The sequence below is a fragment of the Cavia porcellus genome, unplaced genomic scaffold (genome assembly GCF_034190915.1).
Source record: "Cavia porcellus strain 051 isolate PalLab524CR breed Dunkin Hartley unplaced genomic scaffold, mCavPor4.1 scaffold_29, whole genome shotgun sequence".
NCBI classification, from domain to species: Eukaryota; Metazoa; Chordata; class Mammalia; order Rodentia; family Caviidae; genus Cavia; species Cavia porcellus.
In genome coordinates, this window is record NW_026947512.1 from 4,006,860 (window position 1) to 4,020,253 (window position 13,394).

Sequence of the window (13,394 nt, forward strand, 5' to 3'; positions counted from 1 at the left end):
GGGGAGGGATCAGAGAATGTTAACCAAGGGATGATGAGTTGCAGTTAGGTAGAAGTAAGGAGTTTGGTGAGCTAATGTAGGGAGTTGGGGAGATTGACCATACACAGCAATACTGTAATGTGAATTTTAGAAAGCTAGAGGAAAACATTTTAAAAGGTTTTACCATCAAGACATGATAAATGTTCAAGGAATTTATATTTAACCTAATTTGAACCATACAATGAATAGATTTATAGAATATCACTGTTACCCCATCAGTATGTATAATTTTTGTGTATCAGTTGAAGCTGAATTTACTTTAAAAGCTCACACAAATAAAAGGATGGAGGTGTGTGGGAGACCCCTGGCCTGTGGGCCTCGGCTCTACCCTGGGCCCGCTGCAGAGCACCCCTGAGTCCCTCGCTTGTTGAACCAGCACCTCCTTGGCCCTCGAGGGCACTGAGCCTTTTTGAAGGTGTTTCCAGCCCCAGTGTTTTTCCTTTGCCCTTCTGCAGGAGCCCCTTGGCCTGCCAGGCATGCTGGTTCAAACTATGGAGCCCATGGAAACATCTGCATCTCCTCCATGGGGAGGCTGAGGCTCAGGATATGGGAGGGCTGCCAAAGTGAACCCCCACAGGGACCTAACAGGCAGCCACGATAAGATTTCTTCTCTAATGCAGCCCAAGACTTTGAACAATGCTTTGTACATTAGTAATTTAAAAATCATAATGGAAATGAACACGTGATTCTCAGACCACCTCTGCCTTAACATTGCCTTGTTCCTATTGAATGCTCACTTTGATTCCCATTTATTGTGAACTCACGTTCTTTTCCCAGAACTTTGACCCTGGTGTGGGAATGGAGTGGGAGGTTCCCTAAGTAGACATCTCTTTTGGTTTGAAACCATGTCTCTCTCTTCTTCTTCCTTGCACAGGAATAATTTTATTTCCATCATGCCTGATGGGAAATGGCCCAATATTACTTTCTGCTTTCTTCACACCCCATGCCTTTGAGCTGCAAGACTGTGTCCTGGGGTTGCCTGTGGCCATCGTGGCCTAATCTGATCATCCCGTGTAATTAACAGTGGTTCACCATTTACACTCTGCAATGTCCTTGGTTGGATGATAAACTGCTTAGTCACTCTACTTTTTTTTAACATAATTTAGATTCATCCCTCTAAACTTAAATCTTCTCGGGATTTAAAGCTTAACTTTGGGAGACCTATGAAAACCCCTAACTCTTGCAATGAAAGGTCTTGGCTTTTATGATTACTGTTCTAGTGGGTATTAAAATATCTATGTTGAAAGATAAAGGCAGATGATGACTTTCATAGCTGTAGAAGTAAAAAATGTTTCAAAATAGCAAAATAAAACATCTCCAAACAGCATGGCACCCATAAGCTACTGGATGATCACGGCCAGCACACTGTCCTGGTACGTACTGGTGAACATCGATTAAGCAGTTCCATGATCATTTAGATTTAAATATTGCTAGCATCTTTGTCCTCCTAGTGAATTTTTAGAAAAATTAAAATCATTACTAGAGTCATTTTTAACCAGGGCAGCACTTTTTTATTTTAGGATATATCTGTTCTTCTTCTGAGGACAGTTTACAGAAGCCCATATAGGTAGCAGTTATTTGATTAAAGAAGAGCACTTTAAAGGCTAAAATACTTATTAAAAATGTTTAAAATAAAAGCATTAAGTTAAGATGCAAACTATAAATTAGTGTTATTTCCCCTGCTGTCTTGATGTGGCAACCCTGAACATCTTGTGCTGATCTGAAGATCTGTTTGGCAATACATATGATGTTGATTCCTAAGGATGAAAAGCCATTAATCATTAAATTATCTGGAAGAGCCAGGATATAGTTCAGCAGCACAGTGCCTGCCTGGCAAGCACAAGGCTGTGAGCTTGAGCCCTGGTACAAAAAAAAAAAAAAAAATCTGGTAGAAAAATTATAGTCAATCTCAATTAAAATATGTAATTCATAGCTAAACCTTAAACACTGCACAAAATAGAACATCAAAATACAGGGCCTCAAAGCTTTTCTAACAAAGCCTGGGGATACTATATATGCAACAGAGTGATATTAAGACTGACTTTCAATAAGGGGATTTACTTGGAGAGAGAAGTAAAGAATTGGCCTTGAGACATTCACATTTCCCTCTGGTTTATCTAACTTGTTCTGGTTTGTGTATGTGCATATGTTTTTACTGTGTTGGCTTGGATTGGGGAGGGAATAGATTACAGGCATTGCTTTAGCCTAATTAGCAAAACGGGCTCAGTGGGGGCTCCAGGAATAACCATCTCTGTGTTAGGAGAGAGGCAGTAAGCACTGAGTAATGATTAGAAGTGGCTGGGCCTTATTTTGATCATAACTTTATTTTTTTTTTTTGTCTTTTTTGTTTTTATCGGTACCAGGGATTGAACTCATGACTGCCTGCTTGCAAAGCAGGCGTTTATGCCGCTGAGCTAAATCCCCAGCCCCGATTATAACTTTTTAAAACGTTCTTCCCTGGTAGTACTCTAATCTCTGAAGAAGAGGTATAGCTTGCTCTGAGGATGTCTAGCCCTAAGGGAGTAGAGTTTTCAAGGGAATGTGGAGAAGCAGCAGGCCTGGACAGTTGCGGTCCCTCAGGTTATATTACCATCTTTCTCTTTCTTCTGTAGTCCTTGAATTTAAATTTCTTTATATCTTTCTTCTTCTACCTCCACATCCACAGATGGGGTGGCTGCCTTCCGTGCTTTCCTGAAGACGGAGTTCAGTGAGGAGAACCTGGAGTTCTGGTTGGCCTGTGAAGAGTTCAAAAAGACCAGGTCTACAGCGAAGCTGGTCTCCAAGGCCCATAGGATCTTTGAAGAGTTCGTGGATGTGCAAGCTCCACGAGAGGTGGGTAGGTCTCTGCTACCATTTTGTGAGACCTCAGTCTGTGGCTTCTGGCTCTCATCTCTTTCCTTGGAGGAGTTTGAGCCAGACTTGGTGGAGACTTTCTTCTACTGAGCTAAGCTGCGGTACTCTGGTGGCCTTTAACAGATGATGATAATGATGATGTTGATGGTGATGGTAATGATGATGATAATATTGGTGGTGATGGTGGTGATTTTGTGGTGCTGGTGTCTTGTGTATGCTAGGCAAATGCTCTACTGCTCAGTACATCCCTAGCCCAAAAGGACTGGAGGCTCCGAGCACTTGTCAAAGGAGCTGTATTAGGAATATCTTCACTGTCTGTCAAACATGAACTGGCAGGAATTGTGCTGCTCCAGGGTTTTGTAAGATTAGATACCTTCAAGTCCATGTTTATTTTCCTAGCAAAAATTAGCAGTTTAATACAATAAGTATTCTCTGGGATTTTGTTCCAATCTCAGCTCCTTATTAACTTCTGTGATCAGGGTCAAGTTACTCAACCTTTCTGAGTCTCATTTGCCCTGGTGTAAAAAAGGAAATTCTATAGCTGGCGTGGTGGCTCACACCTGTAATCCTGGCACTTGGGAGGCTGAGGCTAGAGGGTTGTTGCAAATTGGAGACCAGCCTGGGCTATAAAATGAGCTCAAGGCCACCTGAACTGCATAGTCTTAAAAAGACAAAAAAAAAAAAAAAAAAAAAAAAAAGGAATAATATTACCTTTCAAGACTACTCTGAGCATTAGAGATTTTACCTACTCAATATTTGCTGCTCATTAATGAATATTTAGTTATTTATAGTATTTTATTTTAAATATGATTAATTTCTATGTATTGCTATTGTGAGTTATATTACAGAATTTCAGTTGGGAGGATTTAATTGAAGAAAAACATTTGTTGTCTGTGAGTTCAGATGCATTGTATATCTGTAAGTCTTCAGTTGTAGTTTGACTTTGTATGCATGAAGTCTTTACCAGTGGAATAAGTAGGATGCTGTAAACCCCTTATAATGCTGGTTTGAATACAGATTACATTCTAACCAGCATCTCTCTCTACAAGGTCTCTATTTCTTAGTGGTTATGAAAGGCTTACTCTGGGGAAGCTCCTTGGATTAGGAGTCCAATCCAAGGATTTGGAAATTTTTGTCTTGGTTCTGTTACTAACTTCCCATACTACTTTAGACAGTGACCTTGTTTATAAGTTGAAACTAAGAATACTCAGTCTTCAGACTTCACAAGATTCTTGCTGTGATCTCAAGAGACAGGCTTCTGAAAGCAGCTTGAAATGCCCATATGGCATTAAAAATAGAAGATGTTGTTAATGATTATTCTGTTTCTATGGCCAGCTGCCAAGTGCTTTGGTCCTTGAGGGTCTGTAACCTTGTTCTCTGTTTCTCCAGGTAAACATCGACTTCCAGACCCGAGAAGCTACAAGAAAGAATATGCAGGAACCATCCCTGACTTGCTTTGACCAAGCCCAGGGAAAAGTACACAGCCTCATGGAGAAAGACTCTTACCCCAGGTTCCTGAGGTCCAAAATGTACTTAGATTTGCTGTCCCAAAGCCAGAGGAGGCTCAGTTAAACCTCAGATGGGGATCCTTGGAAATCACTGGCTTTCCCCTCCCCTTGCTGCCAAGACCATATTCTAATGGGAAATCTCATAGCTGTTTAAAGGTGGTGGCATTTGGGGTAGGAGGCAGGGGTCAAGGAGAAAATGAAGGGCCATTCCAAAGAGTAACCCAGTTGCCAGAGTTCAGATGCTCTTCCATTTTCCCATATTTGTGTTTAAGTTAGTGGTAGCACCTTGCTGGTGTCACCCTTCTGTGGATCAACAACTTGACCTTCATAATGTCTCGGGTCATCCACTGAGAAGGCAGAGTTGCTGTGCTAGGCTAGTCTGTAAATAATGCAAATGCAGTTTCCAGTGTAAAGGCCAGCCCCAGGCACTGAGACTTCACAGTATAGGAGAGAGGTCTCTGGAATCCCAGCCTTCTGGCACTGTCATGTGGAATCCCAGGTTTCTAGTATCACTGGCAGATGTCCTCTGGGACAGGTCAAGTTCTGTAGAGTCACCTGTTTCTTCCATTTCCACTGACCAGTGTGAGAATCTGTGACCACTGCCCATCTTAGCCTAGGAAATTTATAGGTGTTCCTTACCTTTGCATTTCCTGAAAGAGTCTTGTGAGATTTCTTTCATGACTTGTGAGAGGAGCTGTCATTAAGAAAAATACAGCTTGCAAATATTCCTCAATTCTACCAGGAACTTTTCTAGATGTTTTCCAAATGACCAGGGAATGTAAAACCTGTAGATGTTTATATAATGGGGCTCCATATAACCTGTTTGTTGCTTAATGTATTCTTTACCCTCACCTCCCAGTGACAACACATATCTCTTAGAAAGACAGCTTGGCAAAGGGAGGTAAATTCCCACAGCATGACAGCTCTCCCAGTGCCTAATACACTTTCCCTGTTTGCCCATCTCCCCCATTCCATGCAGGCCATGTCATTATGATGGGGGAGAACAGGGAGCCAGGCTGATGCTTTTTCCAGCTTGCTTCCTGGGAGCTTGCTTTCTTAGAAAGGCCCCTGTTGGCTATTGAGAGTCAGCGGCCTTCTCAGTTGCTAGCCTTTGGGATTGAACATAAAATATGCAGGTGTGGATAAGAAGATCACTGTGAACATTTAACTATGGATATCTTCCTAAAATGCTTTCATGTTACCCTGCGGCCACTGTTGGAAATGTTAGGAAATTTCCTTGGAGGATGAATGATGAAGAGCACAGAACTTCCTCCAGCTGTGCAGGAAACAACTGACTACCACAAGAGCAATGTGGAGTGGATGAATCCTCAGCAGGGAAGCCGGACTGTGGAAGAGGAGCCTGGAGGATGCTGGTCTCCAGGGGATGTGGATAACAAGAATGTGGTGGAGATATTACTGGGAATTTCTGTCCGATGCATTTAGATTCCTTGCAAATCTTCAGAATTGCGTCCTTGAAGAATGTAATGGGCATGAGATTAGGCAAAGGCCTTGGAATGTGGGCAATGGAGAATGAGCCAAAGCACTGTCCTTTGGTGGGGTGCTGGACGTTTTTAGATAATGTCCCTGCATTTGCACTCCTGTCTTTGTGAATCACTTTCTTCCTTGGCTATAGCCAGACAAGGCCAAGAAGGCCCTTGGGTCCTGCTAGTGTTAGTGCCTACTTCTCCGTGTCAGCCATTGTCATCTGCAAGTGAGGGTTGGCACTTCTGGATGAACCTCTGGAAAGAGAGAAATACCTGCTTCCTGGTCCAACATTGGACAGACCTGTGGGAGTTCATTGCTTAAGTACTCTGAAGCCTCAAATAGTGTTCATAGTTAGGGCAGATAGTATCTTCCCATCCCAGTGGAAAAAAGATCCATTCTTAGCTAAAGCTGCCAGAATTAATTTAATGATTAAATTATCTAACAGGGTAATATAAATGTTGTTTACATATAAAATGTGCATCTGCTGCCAACTCTAGTGTTGAAAATGAGGTGCATATAAATTGGAACCGTGGAGTTTTGTCCTGGGGAGGTTCTTTTCTGCACTTCCACTACCCCAAGGAGGAAGGTTGGAGCAAGAGTGTTGGGTGGGATTTCATTTGGGGCCTCGAGTTCTCTTCAACGTTGGTGGAGTGAAGGCTGTCAGCGGTGGTGTTATTGCGTCTTGGTGACTCCCTCCCACAGTGGGAGGTATTCTGAATTATGTAGATAGACAAGGGCATGTGGGCATGAGCCTGTGTACAGAAGGACATGGTAGCTCTACTTATGGTACTTCTATGGAGCATCTGTGTGTGTGACAATTGTGAGCACTGGACTAACACACTCCAGGCATGATCTTCCCATGTGGGTGGCTTCCTTCCACCCTGTACATCCTGCTTCCCACAGAAGGCCCAGAGCGCCCTGCTCTGATGCCTACTTTTAGGCACTTTGGTCATGCCAACCTAGATTTTGGTCTGTAATGAAACAAAGAGAAATGTTTACAACATCTAGAGCAATATCAAACATACCTCATCCCTAAGCTTCCATGTCTCTGGGTCCTGCCCCTGTGCCCTTTTTTCTTCATAAGCCTCGTTCACTTCACGGTGGGCATTACTGGAGCTGCTTCCAAGTTCCACCTTCCTTTGCTCCTTGTGCTTGGCCTGCTCTGGGCTGGCATCTTTGTAGACTCAAGGCAAACCCAGGCAGAGTTGTGGCTTTGAGTTCCTCTCGCTATGTCTCAGTGGCATTTTGGTTCCACTGGAGTGCTAAGCTGCTTGGGGGATGGTGTGAGGTTTGCTGTTGCCTTTGCTGGACTGAATAGAACAATTATTGACAAAGGTTCACAACCCAGGGCACCTTTGGGGAAGTGTTTTATTAAACTTTTGTATGCTCTACGATCACCCCCAAAAGCCTATTACAAATGCAAATAAATGTCTCACACCGAGACATGCTGAGCTGATAGATCTGGGGCAGGGCCTAGGAATATGTATGTTTCATAAGCTCCCAGGTGTAGTGACCCCATGGTCCCGGAACAAAGATGTTCTAAGACAGTGGCTCTCAACCTGCCTATGTATTTGACTCATCTGGGGGGTGTTACAAACCAAATTGTTCAGGTCTTGCCTCAGATTAGCTGAGTCAGAGAGCCTGGTGGGACCTGGGTGGCAGCAGTCTTTCAAGCTCTGCAGGGGGGTGCCAGTGTGCAGAGGAGGTGAGGAAGCACCAGTTAAGGACTAAGGAGACGCAGGCTAAGGCAAAATATAGGGTGAGAACTCACCCAGAAGCAAAAGCACAACCAGGAAACTTGCCAGCGCTGGAAGTGGACTCTTGGGGGAGCTGCCTCTCCACCTCGCAGTCTGACTTGTTTCTTTGCGATCCAAGGGCTGGATCCGAGCCACGTGTTTCCCCTGGCAGCAGGTATGCCAAGAGCGAGCCGCAGGGGTCCTTGGTCCAGAGACGCTTCCCCATGCTTTCTGAGTCATGCGCACAGTGCTTCTCCTAGGCTTGCCTGATGGGCCAGATCGCCTTTGTTTGTTTTCTGTTTTCATGTGCTTTTGTTTTTGGTCTTTGTGCGTCAGGATGTGCTCTGTACCTAAGGCCGTGTAGCGAGGGAGTTGGAACTCAGGTAGTGAGTGAAGCCCGTTGTGGTAGTGAAAATAGCAGTAACACAACAACTTTCACATTTCTCAGCAGAGGAGGCACATTCTGGGGAATATCGGAATCTGGGAGGCTTTTCCAAGGCCATGGTGGGTTTTGGGCCCTGATCCATGCCCTCCCCATTCCCATTTTGGTCCCAGGTTGCACAGACAGCTGGGAAGCTGCCAGGTGTTTCACTCAATGGTGCTCTCACCAGATCTTGCTGCTCTGACAAACCAAAGCTGTGAAGAGGCCTTCTGCCCAGGCTGTTAGGGCTGGCCTCTGGGCGTGGCCTTTGGGCATTTCTCCTTGGCCGGGCTGGGTGGTCCAAGTACCCAAGACCTTGGTCAGTGGAGAAGCAGACACTGCTGTGAGGAAATTGTGAGCGTATTGTGCTGAGAGCTGGGGGAGGGTGGGAATGTTGGAAGAGGAAGGAGCCAGGCAGGAAAGAGGATGCCAGCCATCAAGATGCCTGCTCCTCCCCCTCCCAGAGGGAAGCTGAGCACTTTCAGAGGCAGGATGGCCTCCCACTACCACAAGCACTGGGAACTTGGCCTACTCTGTGTGTGCCCACATGCAAGCCAGGCAGAGGAGCTGCGGCTTCCCGATCTCTTCTTCAATCTGCTAGTGTCAGCCCTCTTTAAATCTGTATCTTTCTGAGTTAAAACACGAGGTGGCACTGAGTGCACATGCCACCAAGTGTGCCGCCATGCCACTGGGCACGAGACTGTGGGGAGGCCACCAACAAAGACATCTTCTGGTCCCTGTGTTGTCTCAGGACTCCACAAGATACTGGCGGCCCTGAGAGACTCCAGGCTGTGGTCATTGGTCTTCTTAAGACGGGTGTCCAGTCCCCTCAATAAATTTCCTTTCTTGATTCTTCTTTCTTTTCTGTCCTTCTGCCCCCTCCCCTCTCTCAGGCGTGGAAAAGGTGGCTGGGCACCGAGTGCCACGCCATCCACGGTAGCATTCACTGCGTCACTCGCCAGCACAACAGATTTGTAGCAGCTCATCGGCGTACACACTGCTTGGCTGATGGAGTCTCACTGAGTTGTTTCATTTCCATGCAAAGTGGAATAATGTCATTCACCTTTACCATAAACAAGGCTGTGAGAACATAATAAACAGAACCTGAACAAGCTGCCCTTCGCTCTCTGCCCACATTTCTGGCTGGCTGACTCGATGAGCAGACTCTTCTCAGGACACGTGGAGTAAGGGAACATGCAGCCTCCCCCGCAGCGGACACGGGGCTGGCCACCAGGAAAAGCAGCAGTGTGGGTGGAATCGGGGTGTGAATGGTCTGGGGCTGAGCGTGGGGGCTGGAGGATGGCTTTAGGTGACGGAGAGTCCTCTGAAACTGTAAAGTGCTCTACAAAGGCCAGGTGGTATCTTTATTTGTACCACCTACTGCTTGAAAACACAGGGAGAGAAAAGGCTGGAATGATTTGTCTATTTGTTCAGCTGGAGCAATCTGGAAATGCAGTGGGTTGCTCTTGCTTATGGCTGCACCTCACTTTACACAGCTGGCATGTTCCCATATGGTCATCAAGTCCTTGACTGTCTCTAATGATCAAGTCCCAGAGAGCAAGGCACTGTATCTGTATCTGCTGCCAAAATCGCCTTCTTCAGGTGGTGCTAAGATAGACACACAAAACCTTAATTATCCTAACAATTTAAAATGCACCACCTAAATGCTATATTTAAAGGAAAGGTGAATCATTTATGTTAAACGAAAAAGGTTTTGTTATGCAAATGATCATCCCGAGAATTCCAGTACTGTAAACAAGCAGTGAGTGGGGAGAGGTGGGCTGCTGTGAATAGGAGACCCACCCTTGGGAAGGGATATGGCTGTTTTCTTTTTTTCCAGTTTTGTTTTTCTCCTCCTACCCTTATGTCCACCTGAGGTTTCTGTTCTTTACTTCCTGAGAATGGAAAGGGCAGGTGAGACCAAGGGGCAGGAGTAGGGTGGAGTTTTACACCTAGTGTGGATATTGTCTGGAGTAGGCCAGGGCTCTTGGGGCCAGGGAGGACTCTAGTGGATCCTTCCTGGGCGCTGTCCTTTAGGAATTCTGGCTGTGGATTTGCAATGAAGGGGAACGATTCCTGCTGTAGTGGCCGGCCTGCTCCTTCCTGGACAGAGCCCAGCTCCTCTAGGCTGCAGTCTGTTTGCCTCTGTAGTTTGTCTTCTTGAATCAGTCCTGGAGAGACCTCTGCCACTCCTCTCAGAAAGCACCTGCTTGCCCACTGTGAGCGCTGGGGTCTTTTTGGTGCTGGAATTAGAAAGCAGCAACTACATTCATCTGCTTTGACACAGGGCCCCAACCAACCCGCTGCTCACTGAATTGGTTTTCTAGGCTGGAGTCTGACACCTCTCTATTGTCCTCAATGCATGCCAACCTCTCCAGGGGACCAACTGCACCTGTTCCCTCTGAGGAGAGAGGCAGGAACCTACCCTTCTTCCAGGGCTTGGGGATCACAGCACCAGAATAGCTCTCTCAACAGACCTCACAGTTCTTTGGTCCCCTGTCTCTTCCTCTACAAGACAGGTCTCTAGGGCCTTCTCCCTGGTTCGCCACCATTCCCTGGGGCATTTGGTTGGTCTGGAATCTACTTTGGAGTCTGAGCTCTCTCTCCTAAGCCCTGATAGAAACTCTTACATGTGTAAGACACTTAGCACTATGTCTGGTCTTTCACTAACACATGGCACACATGGAAAAAAAATACATTTGATTATCTAAATCAACTAAGTAGGAGCTATGGCCAGATGCAAAAAAAGGTTTGAGGCTACACCTTCCATGGAGCCCTTCTTAGCTAGGATTTATCTGCTTTTGCTTGCTTGGGCCGCTGTAACAAATTCCACAGACCAGGTGGCTTGTAAGTCTCAGAAACCTATTTCTCATCATTTTGGAGAGTAGGAATCTGAGATCAGGGTACCTAAAAGGTCGTTTTGGTGAGGGCCCTCTCTGGGTTGCAAACTGCTGTCTTCCTATTGTCCCTTAACATAACAGAAGAAGAGCAAGCTAACTGTCTGCCTTTACAAAAGGCACCAGTCCCTCATGACCTAATTGCCTCCCACAATTTCCACTTTCAAAGTGCATCACATTGGAATTTGCATTTCAGCATAAGAGCTTTTTGGACAGAGCATAAACATTCAGCTCATCTCAGTGGTTGATTTGATTCTCTGTTCAGCACATGGTGGACAAAGCCCTCAGGTTTAGGGGACATATCACAGGTGCCACCTTCCCTATTCTTGGCTCAGACCATAACATAGAGGGGTGTGGAGCCCACTCCCAGGTCACAGTGGCTGGATGTCTAGCAATGGGACTTGAAAGGCCACATTCCTAACAGGACTGCACCTTTGTTCAGGGTCACACCAGAACATGCTTTCTGATAATTTGGGCTCTGATTGATAATTTGAGCTAACTGATCTGGGCTGGAAGCAGCTTTAACCAGTACACAGTGTGCCAGCCTGAGCAAGTACTGCAATAAAAATAACTGAGTCTGCACTTGGGCTGCTGTGAACACCGAGTAGGTTAGCAAGGGAAGAATGTGGCACACAGAGGCACAGAGTATATGCCCAGTGGCATCACCAAGCAGTCAAACTACTGTGTTTCCCTGAAGTTCCCTAAGTAAGCAGCCCCAGGTGGTTGTTACTATGGTCATGGCCAGTGCCAGGCAGAAGATTGTACCTCACTTGTTCCACGGCTACTCTATCATGGCAGGAAAGGCAAGGGTAGGCTTGTCGGTGTCGCTCCCGGCCTGCAGGAAGAACACGCGACAGATTCTGACGGTGTGCAATCTTGCCTTTATTTGTCTCCGCGTGGGCCCCGCGAGGCCTCCGCTCTGCCACCAGCCCTTTCTCGCCGGTGGACTTTCTCTATCTCTCTCTGTGCTTCTTCCTCGTGGCGGGAGAGGCATTCACTTTTATAGGGTAACAGTGGCCAATCAGTTCAAAGCGCGCGATGCGGGCTGACTGGCTAACATCAGTTGTTGCTAGGCAGACTATCTTACAGAGCGGGTTGTTTAAGTCGCCAGGGCAATCAGGGGGCAGGAAGCAGGCGCCAACTTGGCTCACTCGATGGGAGGGGTAACTTAGCTCAGGCTTTGCTCTTTTCTACAGGCCTCACGTCCGCCAAGTAAAGCGACCGGTGTCGGCCGTGGCTCCCAACATCGGCTGATTGGGGCTGACATGTTTTATTGGAGGGTTAGGTCTCATTTTAAGGAAAATGTGTAGCATTTCTATCCTTAGCTCACTTGCTTCTTGGCTGAATGCAAAGGAAATACTGAAAACAGTGATATTACACAGACAGAATCCCATCCCTTCCTGCTAAACTCTAAACTCTGTGGACAGAGACTGTGTCTACCCTGTTTATTACTCTGGTCCTAGATATTTATTAAAAGACCAAACCCACCAAGTGTCTTTTCAGGCTCCTCTTACATATTAGGCACTTGGTAGGTTAGAGGTGGAAGCAAGATATCTACACCTGGGCCCTCAGAGAACTTGCTTAGTTCTCATGAGGACATAACCACTTTATAATCACTGGCATTACCAATTGAATGGTACTGACAGTAAGTGACTGCACAGTCACAAGTAGGGAAATGAATAATGTTTGGGAGCTAGGAACTTCACTGGGCAATTTTGATGCTTTGTCTACTTGGGTCCCTGAAACAATTCTATGTAGTCATGCATTAGTTTGTTAGAGCTTCCCCCCAAAATACCACACACTGAGTGCCTTAAACAGGGGAAATTTGTTGTCTCACAATTGTGGAGGCTGGAGTTCAAGGCAAAGGTGCTGGCAGAGTTGGTTTCCCCCAAGGCCTCCCTCCTCGGCTTGCAGATCACGCTTTCCTGCTGTGCCTACACGTAGTCTTTTTCCCATGCCCTTGAGCTCCTGGTGACTCTTCCTCCTCAGTCATATTGGATGAAAGCCTTGCTTTACAGTCTCTTTAACTCATTTACCACTTTACAAGGCCTATCTCCGGATTCTGAGGTTCTAGGATTTAGACTTCAATATATGAATTTTGGGAGAAGGCAACTCACCCTAACAGGTAAATACTGTTATTATCCCCACTTGTGCAATAAGAAGCTAAGGCCTGAGAGGTTTCACGACATTCCCAAGGGCACGTAAGGTGTTGGGGCAGAACTGGGTTTAGCATCCTTGAATTGTAAATCCAGAAATGGCAAGCAGTGGGGTGAAAATGGCATAAGAGGGTCGGGGATTTAGCTCAGCACAGTAAGCACCTGCCTGACAAGTGCGAGGTCCTGAGCTTCATCCCAGGTTTAAAAAAAAAAAAGGCACAGGAACAAAAGTACTACCGGTGGAGGATTGTGGGGATTCTGGAGCTAATCTGCTTGTGGGATGGGGTGAGGATACCTCA

The 13,394-nt window shown here is 46.1% G+C and overlaps 1 protein-coding gene across 17 annotated transcripts in view; it reads left to right on the top strand.

The window, feature by feature from the left end:
• Positions 1-9,156, top strand: part of Rgs8 (regulator of G protein signaling 8) — a 40,847-nt gene extending 31,691 nt beyond the window's left edge. For all 17 annotated transcript variants that reach the window (XM_063240242.1, XM_063240243.1, XM_063240233.1 and 14 more), the window contains 2 exons: positions 2,705-2,871; positions 4,282-9,156. In XM_063240242.1, the coding sequence (XP_063096312.1) occupies positions 2,705-2,871; positions 4,282-4,464 (350 nt within the window). In that variant the 3' untranslated portion in view covers positions 4,465-9,156. The remainder of the gene's footprint in view (positions 1-2,704; positions 2,872-4,281) is intronic.
• The last annotated feature ends 4,238 nt before the right edge of the window (positions 9,157-13,394 follow it).